The 14,901-nt window shown below is 39.7% G+C and overlaps 1 protein-coding gene across 1 annotated transcript; it reads left to right on the top strand.

Annotated features, from left to right (window-relative positions):
• Positions 1-13,126: 13,126 nt before the first annotated feature.
• Ct83 (cancer/testis antigen 83) lies at positions 13,127-14,272 on the top strand. Its single transcript, XM_051178887.1, has 2 exons — positions 13,127-13,201; positions 13,967-14,272. The coding sequence occupies exons 1-2, from the start codon at positions 13,127-13,129 to the stop codon at positions 14,270-14,272; spliced, it is 381 nt and encodes a 126-aa protein (XP_051034844.1).
• Positions 14,273-14,901: the final 629 nt, after the last annotated feature.

Here is a 14,901-nt window from a genome sequence, read left to right as displayed (position 1 = left end):
TCAAATGACATAAATAGTATTAATAGAATTATGAGTACAATTAGAATGAATGTATACATTACTTTTCATAGAATTTAAAGCTCTGGGATATTTTCTTCATATATAAATTGCAAATATTAGAATAGATTGCATATATTGTTTCATAACTTCAGAAAGATTATATTATGTCTGCAAAGAAAAAACAAGGTAATTGTAACTGCCGTACAGAAGGTGCATATGTTACTGTTAGACTGTAAGTCCTGTATATAATATAACAGAATAAGGCATTGAAACATACCACAAGGTAATTTGCTCAACTATGTCCATAGCAACATTGTTTGTAATAGCCAGAACCTGGAAACAACCTAGATGCTCATCAACCAAAGAATGGATAAAGAAAATGTACATTTACACAATGGAGTGCTGCTTATCGGAAAAAATAAAGCAAAAACAAACAAACAATGACATCTTGAAATTTGCAGGCAAATAGATGGAACTAGAAAAAAATCACCCAAGTGAGATAACCCAGACCCAGAAAGATAAACACGATATTTATTCACAAGTGCACTGTTAAAACAATGGACAACTTGGCTATACAATCCACAAACCCATAAAAGCTAGATACAAAGGCAGACACTAAGAGGGACACAAATTGAGGGCCCCCATGAAGGGAAAATAGTTAAAATCTCCAGAGTTAACTGGGAGGGGTAGAAGGGGATGGGAGATGTGATCATATGACATCAAGAAGGCTGTCCAGGCCCACAGAGATGACTCTGTTTCCTCTTGGCTTAAGGTCACAGAGTTCTCAAAACTGTCCTTACTCTTCCAAGGCTAAAGTCTTAAGACCTAAAGGTCTAAGGTGTGGCTAAGGTTTGGTCTTGGTCATGGATGTCTCATCTAAATAACAAGAAACTTGCTCTGAGGTGTGGTTACTCCCAGATAATAAGTCTAAGGTCTGGTTATGAAATGTAACAAGTACTGTTTTTCCAGCCCGTCGCCCGGTCTTTTCCTGCCGCCGCGCCAGCCCCAAATAATACACAGAGACTCTGTATTTGATACAATGCTGTTGGCCTGGTTACTTGTTTCTTATCGGCTAGCTCTGCCTTTAATTATTAACCCATTTCTGCTGATCTATGTATATTCACATGGCCTTCTCTTACCGGGGAGGCGGCTGGCGTCCAGCTCTCTCCAGACTCTCCATCCTGACTCCTCCTTACTACTTCCTATTTCCTCCTTGTCTCCTAGTCCCTCCTATCTTCCTTTCCTATTGGCCAACAGTGCTTTATTATTAACCAGTATGAGAAACATATACAGAATGACATCTCCCATCAATGAAATGTTTGGAGAATTAAGGAAGAAGGTCTGTTTCTTCCTTGCATCTTGATAAAGAAGTCTTGCCACGTTCCCTTTTTTAGTTTGGTTATATTAGAAGTTGAATAATAAACTTGGGGTGTTTAGTATTCACTGGATTGCCCTCCTGACTCTATTCTGTATCTCTGTCTTTAATCCTTAGAGTCTTTACCTGCGATTTCTCAATCCACAGGCACCCTCTCAGGTACAAACTGGGCAAGTTGGCTTCATCTGACTGAAGCCCCACAAAGACAGGTTGCAACAGGGGGCAAAGGGGAAGAGCAATGAAAGAGATGATAGGGAGAGCCATTATAGGATTAGTGATAAACCTGGTGTGCATGCGGGGGTTTTTCCCTAGCAATTCCTCAGAGAAGAGGATCAAGGAAAGGTGAGCACGTTGTCCTGTGCACGCTGTCCCATTTCTCAGCCCTTTCCCACTGCAAGGACAATCATACACAGACTCCACATGGAGCCTGGCCAGGGCCAGGAACTTGCTTTATTTATCTGAGCACATGTTTAAGTATGCTTCAGGGTAGGGGCAGAACTTCAGCGGGAGAAGTTTGATAATAGTGCATGGAGAGATTAGTGAGGGCCAATAGCACTGTTTTGATTTTTTTTTTTATCACCAGTTATCAGGTAGAGATAACGTTCTTTCGCCATACGGAAGTGCAACCAGGGACAGGTCTCCAAACTCGAGGCAGGCTTGGGTCGTGCCTTTAGGCCCCGCCTGGGGACCATCTCCAGGCCTGATGTTCCCACACTGGTGCTAGAGAAATTCTCAGGAATCCACAAGGATGACCCCAGCTAAGACTCCTAGCAAAAATGGAGAGGGTGACTTCCCCTTTAAATCAGATTAGTGACTACCCTAATTATCATCATAAAATCTACATCCAGTAGCTGCTTCAAGAAGATCACTAACCCAGAGCTAAGCACTGGCCTTAGTTCTCAGAGTTCAGTTGAAGAGAGGAAGGAACGGTCATAAGAACAAAGGGGGTAAAGAGCATGATGGAAAACTACAGAGACAGCTGATCAGAGCTTGTGGGAGTTCGTGGAACCTGCATAGGACTTAACTAGACCCTCTGAATGTGGGCGACAATTATGCAATTTGAATTGTTGGGCAGGGGCTGGCAGTGGCACCAGGCCCTATCTCAGGAGCATGAACTGGTGTTTTGTAGCCCGTTCCCTATGGTGGGATACCTTGCTCAGCCTTGATACAGGCAGGAGGGGCTTGGACCTGCCTCAACTTGGTATGCCAGACTTTGTTGACTCCCCAAGGAAGGCCTTACCCCCTATGAGGAATAGATGGGTCTGGGAAGGGAGGTCATGGGGGTCATGAGAAGGAGAGATATGGGAAACTTGGGTTGGTATGTAAAACGAGAAATAATTTTTTTTAAATAAAAAGGTATTAAAACACATGGAAGAAATAGTCAAGAATAGATGGGTACTTCCAAAAAGAACAAAGACTGAAGCAGAGAGCACGGGGGCTGCGAATATCTGTACCTGATCCTTTGCATATATGTTATAGCTGTTAGCTTGGTATTTTGTGGGACTCCTGACAGTGGGAGCTGGTGTGCCTCTGATTCTTTTACCTATTCCTGGTCCTGGAACTCATCCTCTTATTGGGTTGCCTTATCTGCCTCCATATGATGGTTTTGTCTTTGTCTTATTGTATCCTGTTTTATTGTGTTTGGCTACTGTCTCTTAGAGGCCAGCTCTTTTCTGAAGGCAAATGGAGGTAGAGTGGATCTCATGGAGAGGGCAGGTTGGGGAGAAGCTGGCAGGTATGGTAGGAGGAGAAACACTGGTTAGAATTCACTGTATGGGAGAAGAATCTATTCTCAATTTAAAAAAAAAAATTTAAAACTGGAATATTTTAAAAATAAAATATAAAAAATTAAGGATTAAATGGTTCAATGGCAGAGAATACACAAGAGAAATGAGTAGCTACTGTTAGGACAAAGCTAATTATTATGTAGTATCTGCATTTCTAAACAAGGTTTAGAAATTAAGAGAATTTTATGCACGTGTATATATAATAATAGGGCTATCTTATACTGTCATATGAATAAAATAAATGTTATGGGATTGACAGAACCTGAGTATCGATACGTATTATTCTACTGCAATGGAACATTTATGGTATATCTCTTAAGCTGTTACATCTGGTTTATAATAAACATTCAGGAATAGGTAAAAGACAAGACTTTCAAGTCTTCAAAGAACCATTAAATTTGAAAAATACATTTCCCCTACACTAAAGGCAACCTAAGAAAAAGAAAACTGTGCAAGTAGTGGGTTCACACTGAAAGATTTTAAGGGACATTATTGGACTTGTATAAATATGCTGTCTGTAATTTATAGATCAATACATTTAAACTATAAATGATCACCAAAGTTCTGCAAAGAAGTGGTATTCCTTTGTGTCCTGTCTACTTTGAAAGAGGGCAAACACAGGATCAAGTAGAAGGTATGGTTCTAATTTCCGGTGTGCCTTAGCATTTTTTTGCAAGTATCAGATTCTTTAAAAGTACTGGAATGATATTCTACTATACTCATAGATTGGTGACTACCCTAATTGTCATCATAGAGGCATCATCCAGCAACTGATGGAAACATGCAGAGACCCACAGCCAGACATTAGATAGCTTGGGGAATCCTGTAGAAAATGGGGGAGGAAGTACTGTAGGAGCCAGAATGGTCAAGAATACGACAAGAAAACTCACAGAATCAAGTAACCTGGACTCACAGGGACTCACAGAGACTGAAACAACAAACGGGGAGCCTACATGGGACTGACCTAGTCCTTCTGCATATATGGGACAATTATGTAGCTTGGTCTTCTTGTGGGATTCCTAACAGTTAGAGCTGGGGGCTGTCTCTGATGCTTTTGCAGGCTTTTGAGACTCTTATCCTCATAACTAAGTAGCCTTGGCCAACTTTAATATGAAGGGAGATGCCTAGTCTTATTGCAAATTTATAGGCCATGTTTGGTTGATATCCACTGGAGGCCTTCCTTTCTCTGAACAGAAATGGAGGAGTGGATAGGGGTACAGTGGGGAAGAAAGAAAGTAATAGGGGAGGAGATGAAGGAGAAAAACCTGAGGTTGGGATGTAAAAAAGGAAATAATAACAATAAAAAGAAATTTGAATTTTAGCTGCATATTTTTTTTTTTACAGAGAGTAGAAATTATAAACAGAACTGAAATAGTTAGATGCTGCTCCAATCTGGAAACACTCTGCTCCCTTATTCTTAAAGATGTCTTTGTCTAAGATCTTTTAAAACATAGAATCAACAACTCATAACCAGTATTTTACACACACACACACACACACATACACACACACACACACACACACACACACACACACACACACATATATATATATATATATATATATATATATGAACTTTTAAACATTTTCAGCCAATGGAATGCAATTTTTACACATATTAGATATAGACTGCAATGATTTTAGCTGCTGGATTCAAGGCACAGTAGACCAATGGCAATGTACTGTCACCCATGGGTATATAGTTAAGAGGAAGTTGATCAGCAATCCTAGTCAGGTAGGCCAGTTTGCACACTTAATGACAGTCCCCCAAAGCAAGTTTCTCTGGGTCAAAGACCTTAGATTCAAACAATAAATCACAGAGTAAATATATTTTTAGACTTCTTTGTTGCCCATTAACAAAATCTTCTATCTCACATGCAGTGTGATTTTTTTTTCCTTAGAATGCTACTATACCCCAAATATCAATTCTAATCCCAATTATTTAGTTCATATCATTTCATTTCACATTTGATACTTGAACCAGTAAAATACTGAGTAGTTTTCTAACCAAGGCATGAATAGTTTGCACTAAACACAGATGAAGAATATTGTTTTTATGCACACAGCTCCTCTCTATTTTAAATGCAGGCATAATGGTCTAAGGGCTGTAACAGAGGAAAACTGGTGGGAGTTGATTTTCTCCTTCCACAATGTGGCATCAGTGATCAAACAAATCATGCTACCCTTGGTAGCAAGCATTTTTAAGTGCTGAATTGTCTTGCCAGTCTCTTCTTTGTGCTTGACAGTCATAAGAGTCTTACAACCTTGTAACACATATAGCTCTAGCACTATAGACAGGACTTTTCTGACATGAACACTTACATTTCTTGGAATAAGATCTTTTTGGGAATAGTATAAAACCTTGAGACAACATCACATTTATTGAATACTGACTCAACTCATGTAGTAGTTAAGTTTTTAAAGATCTCTTCAATACATGCACCTTATATTCCCAATTAATGGTCTTAGGGAGCTGGTGATAATTAAGTAACTTGGGCTGTCGGTAATTAAATTGAAACTCACCGATTTTGTTGAGAACCTCATGATCAACTCGTGCATTAATCTTTAACATAAACTAAATACCTGGCCTCATTTAAATTCATAGGGGCTTTGGGTATGGACTGTTTATCAAATTCTTTTAAAAAACAGGTATTTTGAATATTTAGCAAGTGTTGAGAAATGCTGTTTTTCATAGTATTTTCTCTAATTTATATGCATTTCCTTTCCTTTTTAGATGATTGGAAAATTATAAATATTTCAGGTTTGAATGACTCTACTTTAATGTTGAAAATGAAAACATTCTACATAAGTTTCTTTCTAGTCTTCTGTTTTCTTGAAGTGCCTTAAAAATAATTTACAGTTGTGCAGTTGTATTTTAAAAGTACTTGTATCGTATATCTGGAAGTAGGACATACCATACAAAAATGTGACATTGCCTTGGGAACATGTAGTTGATATTGAAATTGGAATGATCTTGAAGAAAGTATTGGTGAGAAGGATTATAGGCCTCGATCATGATGCCAGTGTGGGTTCATGAAAAGTCACGAAACTGTAATTGAAAACTGGAGGAAAGTAGAAATTTAAAATTGAGACCCAAAGTCTATCAAAACTATCATTCATGGCTATGTGAATAAGTAGAAAAAATACCTTATGAATGGATGATTCAGGATGAGTATTTCCAGGTGGGATGATAAGAGTCTCATTTACAGTCCTTGCTATGTGCCATAAGACATTCCAGAAAATGAAAGCTAAAAAATGAATTATTAAGTTTTCAAACAAAATTTTAAGAACTAAACCTAATGTTTGTTTAGTTTGGATATGAAACTTTGCTGCTCTTAGTTTTATTAACAGAATGTTATCAAAATAAGAAAAGGTTTAGGCTTAAAGAGATGGCTTGGTGGTTAAGTAAATGTCTGCTGCTTTTCCAGAAGGCCCAAAGGGTTCCTAGTACCTATGCTGGTCAGTTCACAAACACTTGGCACATAGGCATGCACACACACTCACACACACACATACACACACACACACACACACACACACACACACACACACACACACGGAGAGAGAGAGAGAGAGAGACAGTGAGAGACAGAAAGAGCATATATTCCCGCAATACAACATAAATAAAAATAATATTTTTAAAAGACTCTCATTACTTAGGGTTGTATAGGGAAACACTGCTAATTAAGTACCTGTGTGCAAAGGAGAAACAGGGATTATCAAGTAGTAGAGTTAAGTAAAGACATATTCTGAATTATGAGAGGAATTGATATACACAATTAGTTACAGATGTTGGCAAGTCTGAAGCTCTACAGTTAGTCAGGGTACCATTATATCTCATGGTGAGCCACATCTCATGATTTGTCACTGAGAAACACCATAATCATCTACCCAAATCATGTACAAAATAGGCTTTAATGTTTTTAGTCTATTTATAGTGTATTGGTTCATATCCATAGCCATGCTGGGATACAAAATAGCCACATGCAGCCCAATGGTTCCAGGTTGAGTATTATGGGAACTTTAGATTAAGTCCTAAAGTTCAAGAAAAAATCCAGCTTTGAATGGCCTGGTTCTAAGGCAGATAGTGAAAAGGAATTATTATTATTTGGATCAGGTGGTACCATTTTTAGTTGGTCCTTCTACTGACTATATGAGAATCTCTCATGTTGGGTAGGACAATATACTGAACTTCTTAACTCAACTAAAAATACCTTCCCAGGAGCATTTAGAAAAAATATTTGATAAAAAAAAAAAAAAAAAAACAAAACACCCGAGTATTGCGGTAAATAAGGGTCAGGATAAACAAATAGGCCGAATAGATGTTTATTCAGGGAGAAATAACTTACAACCTAGACAGATGAACACCAGGAAATTCAACCCGATCCTCTCCTGTCCGAGTCACGCCAGAAAGAGAGCGCCTTCCTGGCCCCCTCCGACCTCCTTCCTCAGGTCACCTCCGCCCATCGCTCCACCCCCCAATGGGCGTGGTCAGTGCTACAGAAGGACTACCTCACTACAATTCCCCTTTTAGTCTAAAGAAAAGATTTAGGCTTAATACAAAACTATATACAAAACAGTGAATAACAAGTGTGCTCTAAGAAAAGGAAAATCGAGAACAAAATGACCTACATATCTAGTCCTAGGGTGAGGGCATAATGGAGTTTACAATAGAGTTGTCCTAAGCTGGAAAACGTAAGTCTAGTACCTAATATATCTAACTAGGAAGAGAGAATAATAGTTGTGATAGTTTAATCTTCAACCTCATCAAGACCTGAGAAGGAAAATAACAATACTAGAGTAGACAGGAAATGCGGATGGACAACTTCCAAAACGGTGCAGCAAGGACAGAAACAGCAAGCCACCTGAACAGTCACCCTAGGTCTCACAGCGACGTTGGTACACCCAGATTTGGCTAAGGCCAAGAGAACTTGACAGACCACAACAACAGCAGGGAAATAGAATGGCTGTCTTACCCTGACTTGGCAAGGTCAAGCAGTCTTCTATATTTGTCTCCTGTAAGCACATAGGACTGCATGTCCAAATCAGTGGTCAAGGTGGGGGCAATTCTATGCCCAACAGGCCATTAGCTGAGGCGAGATTGAACTCCAGCAGGAGCAACAACAGTGTCCAACATATTTTCGGGAAAATGCACGGTGCTGTCAGGAGCAACAGTGTCTCATGTCAAAGGAGTACTAATATTAAAACATTTAAATGCCATGTTCTGTATGTCTATGAAGGATTGAAGATTAAGCATCTATATCTGACTAATCTCATAGGTACAGGAAATGTGAGTGAAGATAATCTATAATACTCGGGAACTTAGCTAAAAAGACTGATTAAAACTTTCCTGAGTAAAGCAGGAACAAATACTTAAACAATATAACTATTTACATATACCTACATGTAAATCCCTAAAATAGAGGTAGAGTATAAGTGTCAAGACAAGAGGTAGAACTATAAAGGGCAGCAAGATAAATATCCCAAATTGTATCAATATACAAAATGTCTTGAACACAAGAAAAGTATACATACATAGAATATGGTAAAAAATAATGTGCATAAATATTATAAGTGGAAACATTTAACATAATATAACAAAATATAAACTTAATTTTACATAGCTTACCACATAGGAATACATAACAATGTAAGCTGTAAAATACTATCTCATTCATACTCAAATTCTCAAGGAAATAGGCTAATCTACTTATATCTCATCTAAACCATACCTTTACCCACCATTCCCTATTCCTGTCTAAAAGATAAACCCGAGTGTAAGCATCACCCAATCCCAAATAACTAAAACCAACCCAAAGACGATGACTATTATCCCAAATTTCCAAGGGTAGGGAAAGGGGGCGTAGTCATATTAAGATTACTTCCTGCTGAAATGGGACGATGATTGCTCCAATGGATCCTGGTGCAACAATCAAACTGAACAATTTCAGCAATACTGAGCAAAGCTCAAGTTCAAGGTACAGTCAGGAAAATGTTTCTTGATAAATAAGTGTGAACTGTGAAATATTTATGAATATCTCCTGAAGATTTAGGGAAGCACTCACCCTCTGAAACAGACCTTGATATTTACAAAAAGCCAACAAGGAGATGCAGTTGCAGGTATCAATGGACAACATTGTCACATATCTTTATCTTTTCTTCCCAGTGTAATCCCACCTTCCTAGCGAATACTTTCTTTCCCTTCCTTCCTTCTTTCCTTCCTTCCTTCCTTCCTTCCTTCCTTCCTTCCTTCCTTCCTTTCTTTCTTTCTGTTTATTTTTTGAGACAACGTTTCTTTGTATTGCTTTGGAGCCTGTCCTAGAACTTGCTTTGCAGACTAGGCTGGCCTTGAACTCACAGAGATTCGCCTGCTTCTACTTCCCGAGTGCTGGGATAAAAGGTGCGCACCACCAATGCCTGGGATGTAGTGAGATATTCAATCTGTCCGTACCTGTGGCTCTGACCATGCCCATTGGGGTGGGGACAGGGGCAGACATGACTTGGGAGAACTAGGTCTGGGGGAGGGGCCCCGGAGTGCTCTCTTGCTTGCTGGACATGGACAGAGAGCATCCGGAGGCATCCCTGTGACATACATGTTTAACAAATATTTATTGAACTAATAAAATTGTAAGCCTTGTCCTTGTAGTTAGGAAACTGTATGGTATAAAAAAAAGATTAAAATTCTTCAGTTGGAAAATATAAAAAAACTTGTTGCTCACAAAGTAGAGTGGAGGTGGAAAAGAAGGGGTATGGATGAGGGTGAGGGAACAGAAGTATGTAACTGAGACCTACAAATTCATGTATGGTTACCATCCAAATCTGTCTCCACAATTTTGAAACACACCTAAAAATTAGCATGCCAAGTGAACAAATTTTTAGTGATGATTGCACAAAGAAACATCCCTGAAATTATTTTCCCCCCAGTGGAAACAGTGATACAAGTGTACTTGACAACCTTGTGAGACTAGAGTGGATGCAAATCCTGAGGTAGCCTTGGAGTCTGGAGAAGACTATTTCTGACCCTGCAATGTTGCTTAATATGTGGTTTCCCACTGTTATGAGCAGTTTTCCTGCCACCCTTGTCCCATAGCCGTGTCAGTCCCAAATAACACACAAAGACGCTATATTAGATATAAAGCTGTTGGCCTGTTACCAGCGTTTCTTATTGGCTAGTTCTGTCTTAAATATTAACCCATTTCTATTAATCTAAGTGTTTCTGCGTGGTCTTATCTTACGGGAGAGAGGGTCTGGACCTTCTTCTGACTCAGGTCTCTACATGTTGAATCTCCTACTACATCTCCCAGAATCCTCCTTTTCTCCTAGTTCTGCCTTATTTTGCCTTCCTATTTGCCAACAGTGCTTTATTCATTAACCAATAAGAGAAACATATTTACATAATGACATCTCCCATCATCTCCTCTTTTCTATCTAAATAAAAAGAAGGGTTTTAACCTTAAAATAGCAAAATATATAACAAAACTGTTATCAAATAAAAAACACAGTTAACAATATTTAGTCCATTAGCATTTAGAAAGATTTAATGTAGTGAAATATTCACTTTGTGCACACCTATGGCATTTACCACACTCACTGGGGTGTCGGGACAGGAGCTGATGTGACCTGAGGGCCCCGGAGCCCTCTCTTTCCTGCTGGACTGGAACAGAGAGCATCTGGAGGCATCCTTGGGACCAGAAACCTGCTGGTATTCATCTGTCTCTGTAGTAAGTTATTTCTCCCTGAATAAACATCTATTCTGCATCTCTGTTAATCCAGATCCTTATTAAATCACCATATCCCACCTCTTTTTAAATTACTTTTAATTTAAAATAAAAATAATTTTATTTTATATACCAATTCCATTTCTCTCTCCCTCCTGTTCTCCCACTCCCCGAACTAAGCTCCCATCCCATCTCCATCCACTTCTCAGGGAGGGTGAGGCCTCCTAAGGGGAATCATCAAAGTTTGTCACATCATTTGGGTCAGGACCGAGGCCCTCCATCATATATCTAGGCTGAAAGAGTATCCTTCCACAGGTAATGGACTCCTAAAATCCATTTGTGCACTAGGGATAAATACAGGTTCCACTACCAGAGTTCCCATAGCTTGCCCAGGGCCCCTACTGACACCCACATTCAGGGGCCCTGGTTATGTCTTATGTTGGTTTCCCAGCTGTCAGCCTGGAGTCCATGAACTTGCATTTGCTCAGGTCAGCTGTATCTGTGGGTTTCCCCAGCCTGCTCTTGACCCCTTTGCTCATCACACCTCCCTGTCTGCAACTGGATTTCAGGAGTTTAACTCAGTGCTTAGCTGTGGGTGTCTTCTGCTTCCATCAGCTACTGGGTAAATGTGTTATGATGGCATTTAAGGTAGTCATCAATCTCATTATTAGGGAATGGTATTTAAATTAAACTCTCCGCTATTGCTTAGATTCTTAGGTGAGGTCTTCCTTGTAGATCCCTGGAGATTTCCCTAGTGCCAGATTTCTCATTAAGCCCATAATGTCTCCCTTTATTAAGGTATCTCTTTCCTTCTTTGTTCTTCTCCCAGCTCAACCTTCCTGTTCCCTCATGTTCTCCTTCCCTCTCTCCTCCCCTCCTTTTCCTCACATCCCCCTCCCCTCTCCCCTGTGCTCCCAATTTACTCAGGAGATCTAAGATACAATCTTATACCTGTTAGAATGGCTAAAATAAAAAACACCAATGACAGTTTATGCTGGAGAGGAGGTGGAGAAAGGGAAACACTCCTCCACTTTGGAAATCAGTATGGTGCTTTTGCAGGAAAATGGGAATCAGTCTACCATAAGATCCAGCAATTTCACCCTTAGGCATATACCTAAAGGATGAACTTTCATACAACAAGGACATCAGTTCAACTCTGTTCATAGCAGCATTATTTGTAATAACCAGAACCTGGAAACAACCTTGCTGTCCCTCAATCAATTAATGGATAAAGAAAATGTGGTACATTTACACAATGGAGTACTACTCACTGGGGAAAAAACAATAGAATCTTGAAATTCGAAGGCAAATGGATGGAACTAGAAGAAACCACCCTGAGTGAGGTAACATAGACACAGAAAGACAAGCATGGTATGCACTCACTCATAAATGAATTTTAGACATAGAGCAAAAGATTACCAGTCTACAGTCCATAGCCCCAGAGAAGCTAGGAAACAAGGAGGACTCTGAGACATAAATGGACCCCTGACAAGGGAAAAGGAACTTCCCACATCTTACAACATTTGAATTTTTGAAAACACTTGTTTATCATCTTTAAATAACAAAGGAGACCTTCTGCAAGTGGAGGCAGTTGTGTGGATTGGTCTGTTTGAGGGGCCCCTGACAATGATACTATGATTTATCCCTGGTGCTTTTTGGAACCCATTCCTTATGGTGAGATGCCATGCTCAGCCTTGATGCAGGGATAAGGGCTTGGTCCTGACTCAACTTGATAGGCCAGGGTTTATTGACTCCCCATGGGAGTTACTCTTTCTGAGGAGTGGATGGGGTGGGTTGTGGGGGGAGCATAAATAAGGGAGGGGGAATGGTAGAATTAACACTTTTTACATCACATATTTGATGGATCTCTTTATAATCTGTACTTTCTCTCCATCTTTTTAATGAAATCCCAATGCTCCACATTCGCTTTTGCCATTCATTCTAATGACCTGGTCCTACATCCAGTGAGGCAGTGCCCAGGGTGCATCCCCTTCCTGCTGGCCAGGATGATCCTGCCAGAGGACCCTGATTGTGAAGTGTCAAGTTGTAGACAATGAGGAGTGCTGACATCACCTTCAGTATATGAGGCAGGGCAGCAGGCAGCTCATGCCAGTTATCACCAGGCGGTGTAGGGGAAAGAAGTACCTAACCCTTGTCCGCTCCAGCTAGCCTGCTAGATCGGCAGCTGCCGTTCCCCACCGCCTGGTACTGGCTTTCCAGAGAACAGAAGTATCCTGAGAGTGACCATGAACATCATATCCATTCTTCTTGGCAGCATCATTTTTGCTTTCTTCTTCTCCATCTTAAAGGTGCTATTTCAGGTAAGCTGTATGCAGGAGGAACCTGCCTTAACATTAAAGTAATTCAATACATGGATAGAAAAGAGGAAAGGAATTCAGCGAAGGACATCAACTGCCACCTGCCCACTCCACAGAGCCCTGACATTTGATGCCTCTGCTTCATGAGCTTCCCAAGCTTTTAGCACTGTATTCAATAGTTGTGGTCAGTTAGAAGACAGTTAGAGGTCATGAATGATATGGTCGGCATTCCAGTGAACCTCGCTCACCATGAGAGAATAGGAGAGCTGAAAATGCGCATTCCCTACCATGAAACCCCCATCTTGTCTTCTTTCACTTCTTTGATGATATCCTAAATGTGAATTCCCTGGTGTTGGTTTAAAGACATAAGTAAAGTGATTTTACAATAGTATTAATGACCATGGTGTTAGAAACTCATGGGTGTTCACAAGTATGCTCAGTTCTAAATATGTGGGTTGCTTTTTGTGGGTTTTGTTTTGTTTTGTTTGTTTTGTTTTGTTTTGGTATCTAAATTTGCAAGTGAAATGCTTTTAAATAAGAATCACAGACAGGGTTTGAGGCTACTACTGAACTTCCCAAAGCCAGATATTACAAGGTAATATTCATTTCTTCTCAGAATGTGCTTGTGCAAAACATACATATTAGTCAATGTTACCCTTCAACATTCTCCAATCTATATCTCTTGGGGGACCTTCTCATTGTCATAACCAAGTTATGATTTGGGGATTTCTTGTCTCTGAAATACCAGAGTTATAATTTCTTTTACAGATGACTGAATATGAAAGATCATCCAACCCAAAACCTTCTGCACTGCTGAGAGCAAATCCCATTCGGTCATACAGGAACACTCCTCTGAGTTTCCCTGGCAAGCGCTACAACCAGGCTATGGTACACCATTTTCCACGGACATTAGCCTTGCACAAACAAATACTAGTCAATCTGAACATCATGGAATGCCAACTGACCAAATTGGAGCAATTCCTGTCTGTGAGTCGCTCGCATGGTCATGCAAAGCCTAGGCGGAGAGCCACTGTGAAAATTCCTATAGAAAGCGACAGTGGAAGCAACCAATAAAATCCCTGAGTGGGATTCCCTGAGTGGAATCACTTGATACTGTTTCTTGAAAATGAATTTTTAAAGGAGTGTGGCACTAGTCAGATACTCCAGACACTTAACTACACACTTATATTTAAAGAATCATTTACATGCACATGTTAACACATATTTTATTGGGTAATGATTCAGAATTACAATACAGAAAAAGCAAGTGCAAAACTTAGGTATTTGGCAGTAACTTGCTGTTGAGAGTTTACAGCTGATATATAATAATCAGAAATCCAAACAATTTCAGAAGTTTTGTAATCAAAAGTTAATATTGCAGCTATCTGCAAGTTTTATTAAAGTGAGAGGACTTATACTGATCTGTTTCCTATTAGGAAAACAACTGCTTGTCACTGACTACGTATTAAGGGTTATCATTGGGTGCCCTACAATATATGTACTTTATAAATTATGAAATTGAAGTTTGTTTTTCACATTTGAAGTTAATGATACAAGTCTTTAACTATTCTTTGTGGTCCTAGTTGATTTTTATCATTTAAAATATGTTCAAATTCAGACTTTGATGATGATCCTCCATGGAAAACCTCATCCTGCCCAGAGGGTGGACAGATGGGGGGTTCCAGTGGGGACATGGAAGGATA

Source organism: Phodopus roborovskii, unplaced genomic scaffold (genome assembly GCF_943737965.1).
Source record: "Phodopus roborovskii unplaced genomic scaffold, PHOROB, whole genome shotgun sequence".
In the NCBI taxonomy this organism is placed as follows: domain Eukaryota; kingdom Metazoa; phylum Chordata; class Mammalia; order Rodentia; family Cricetidae; genus Phodopus; species Phodopus roborovskii.
Note: the sequence above shows the minus strand (reverse complement) of the source record. Positions and strands in the feature narration are given on the sequence as shown.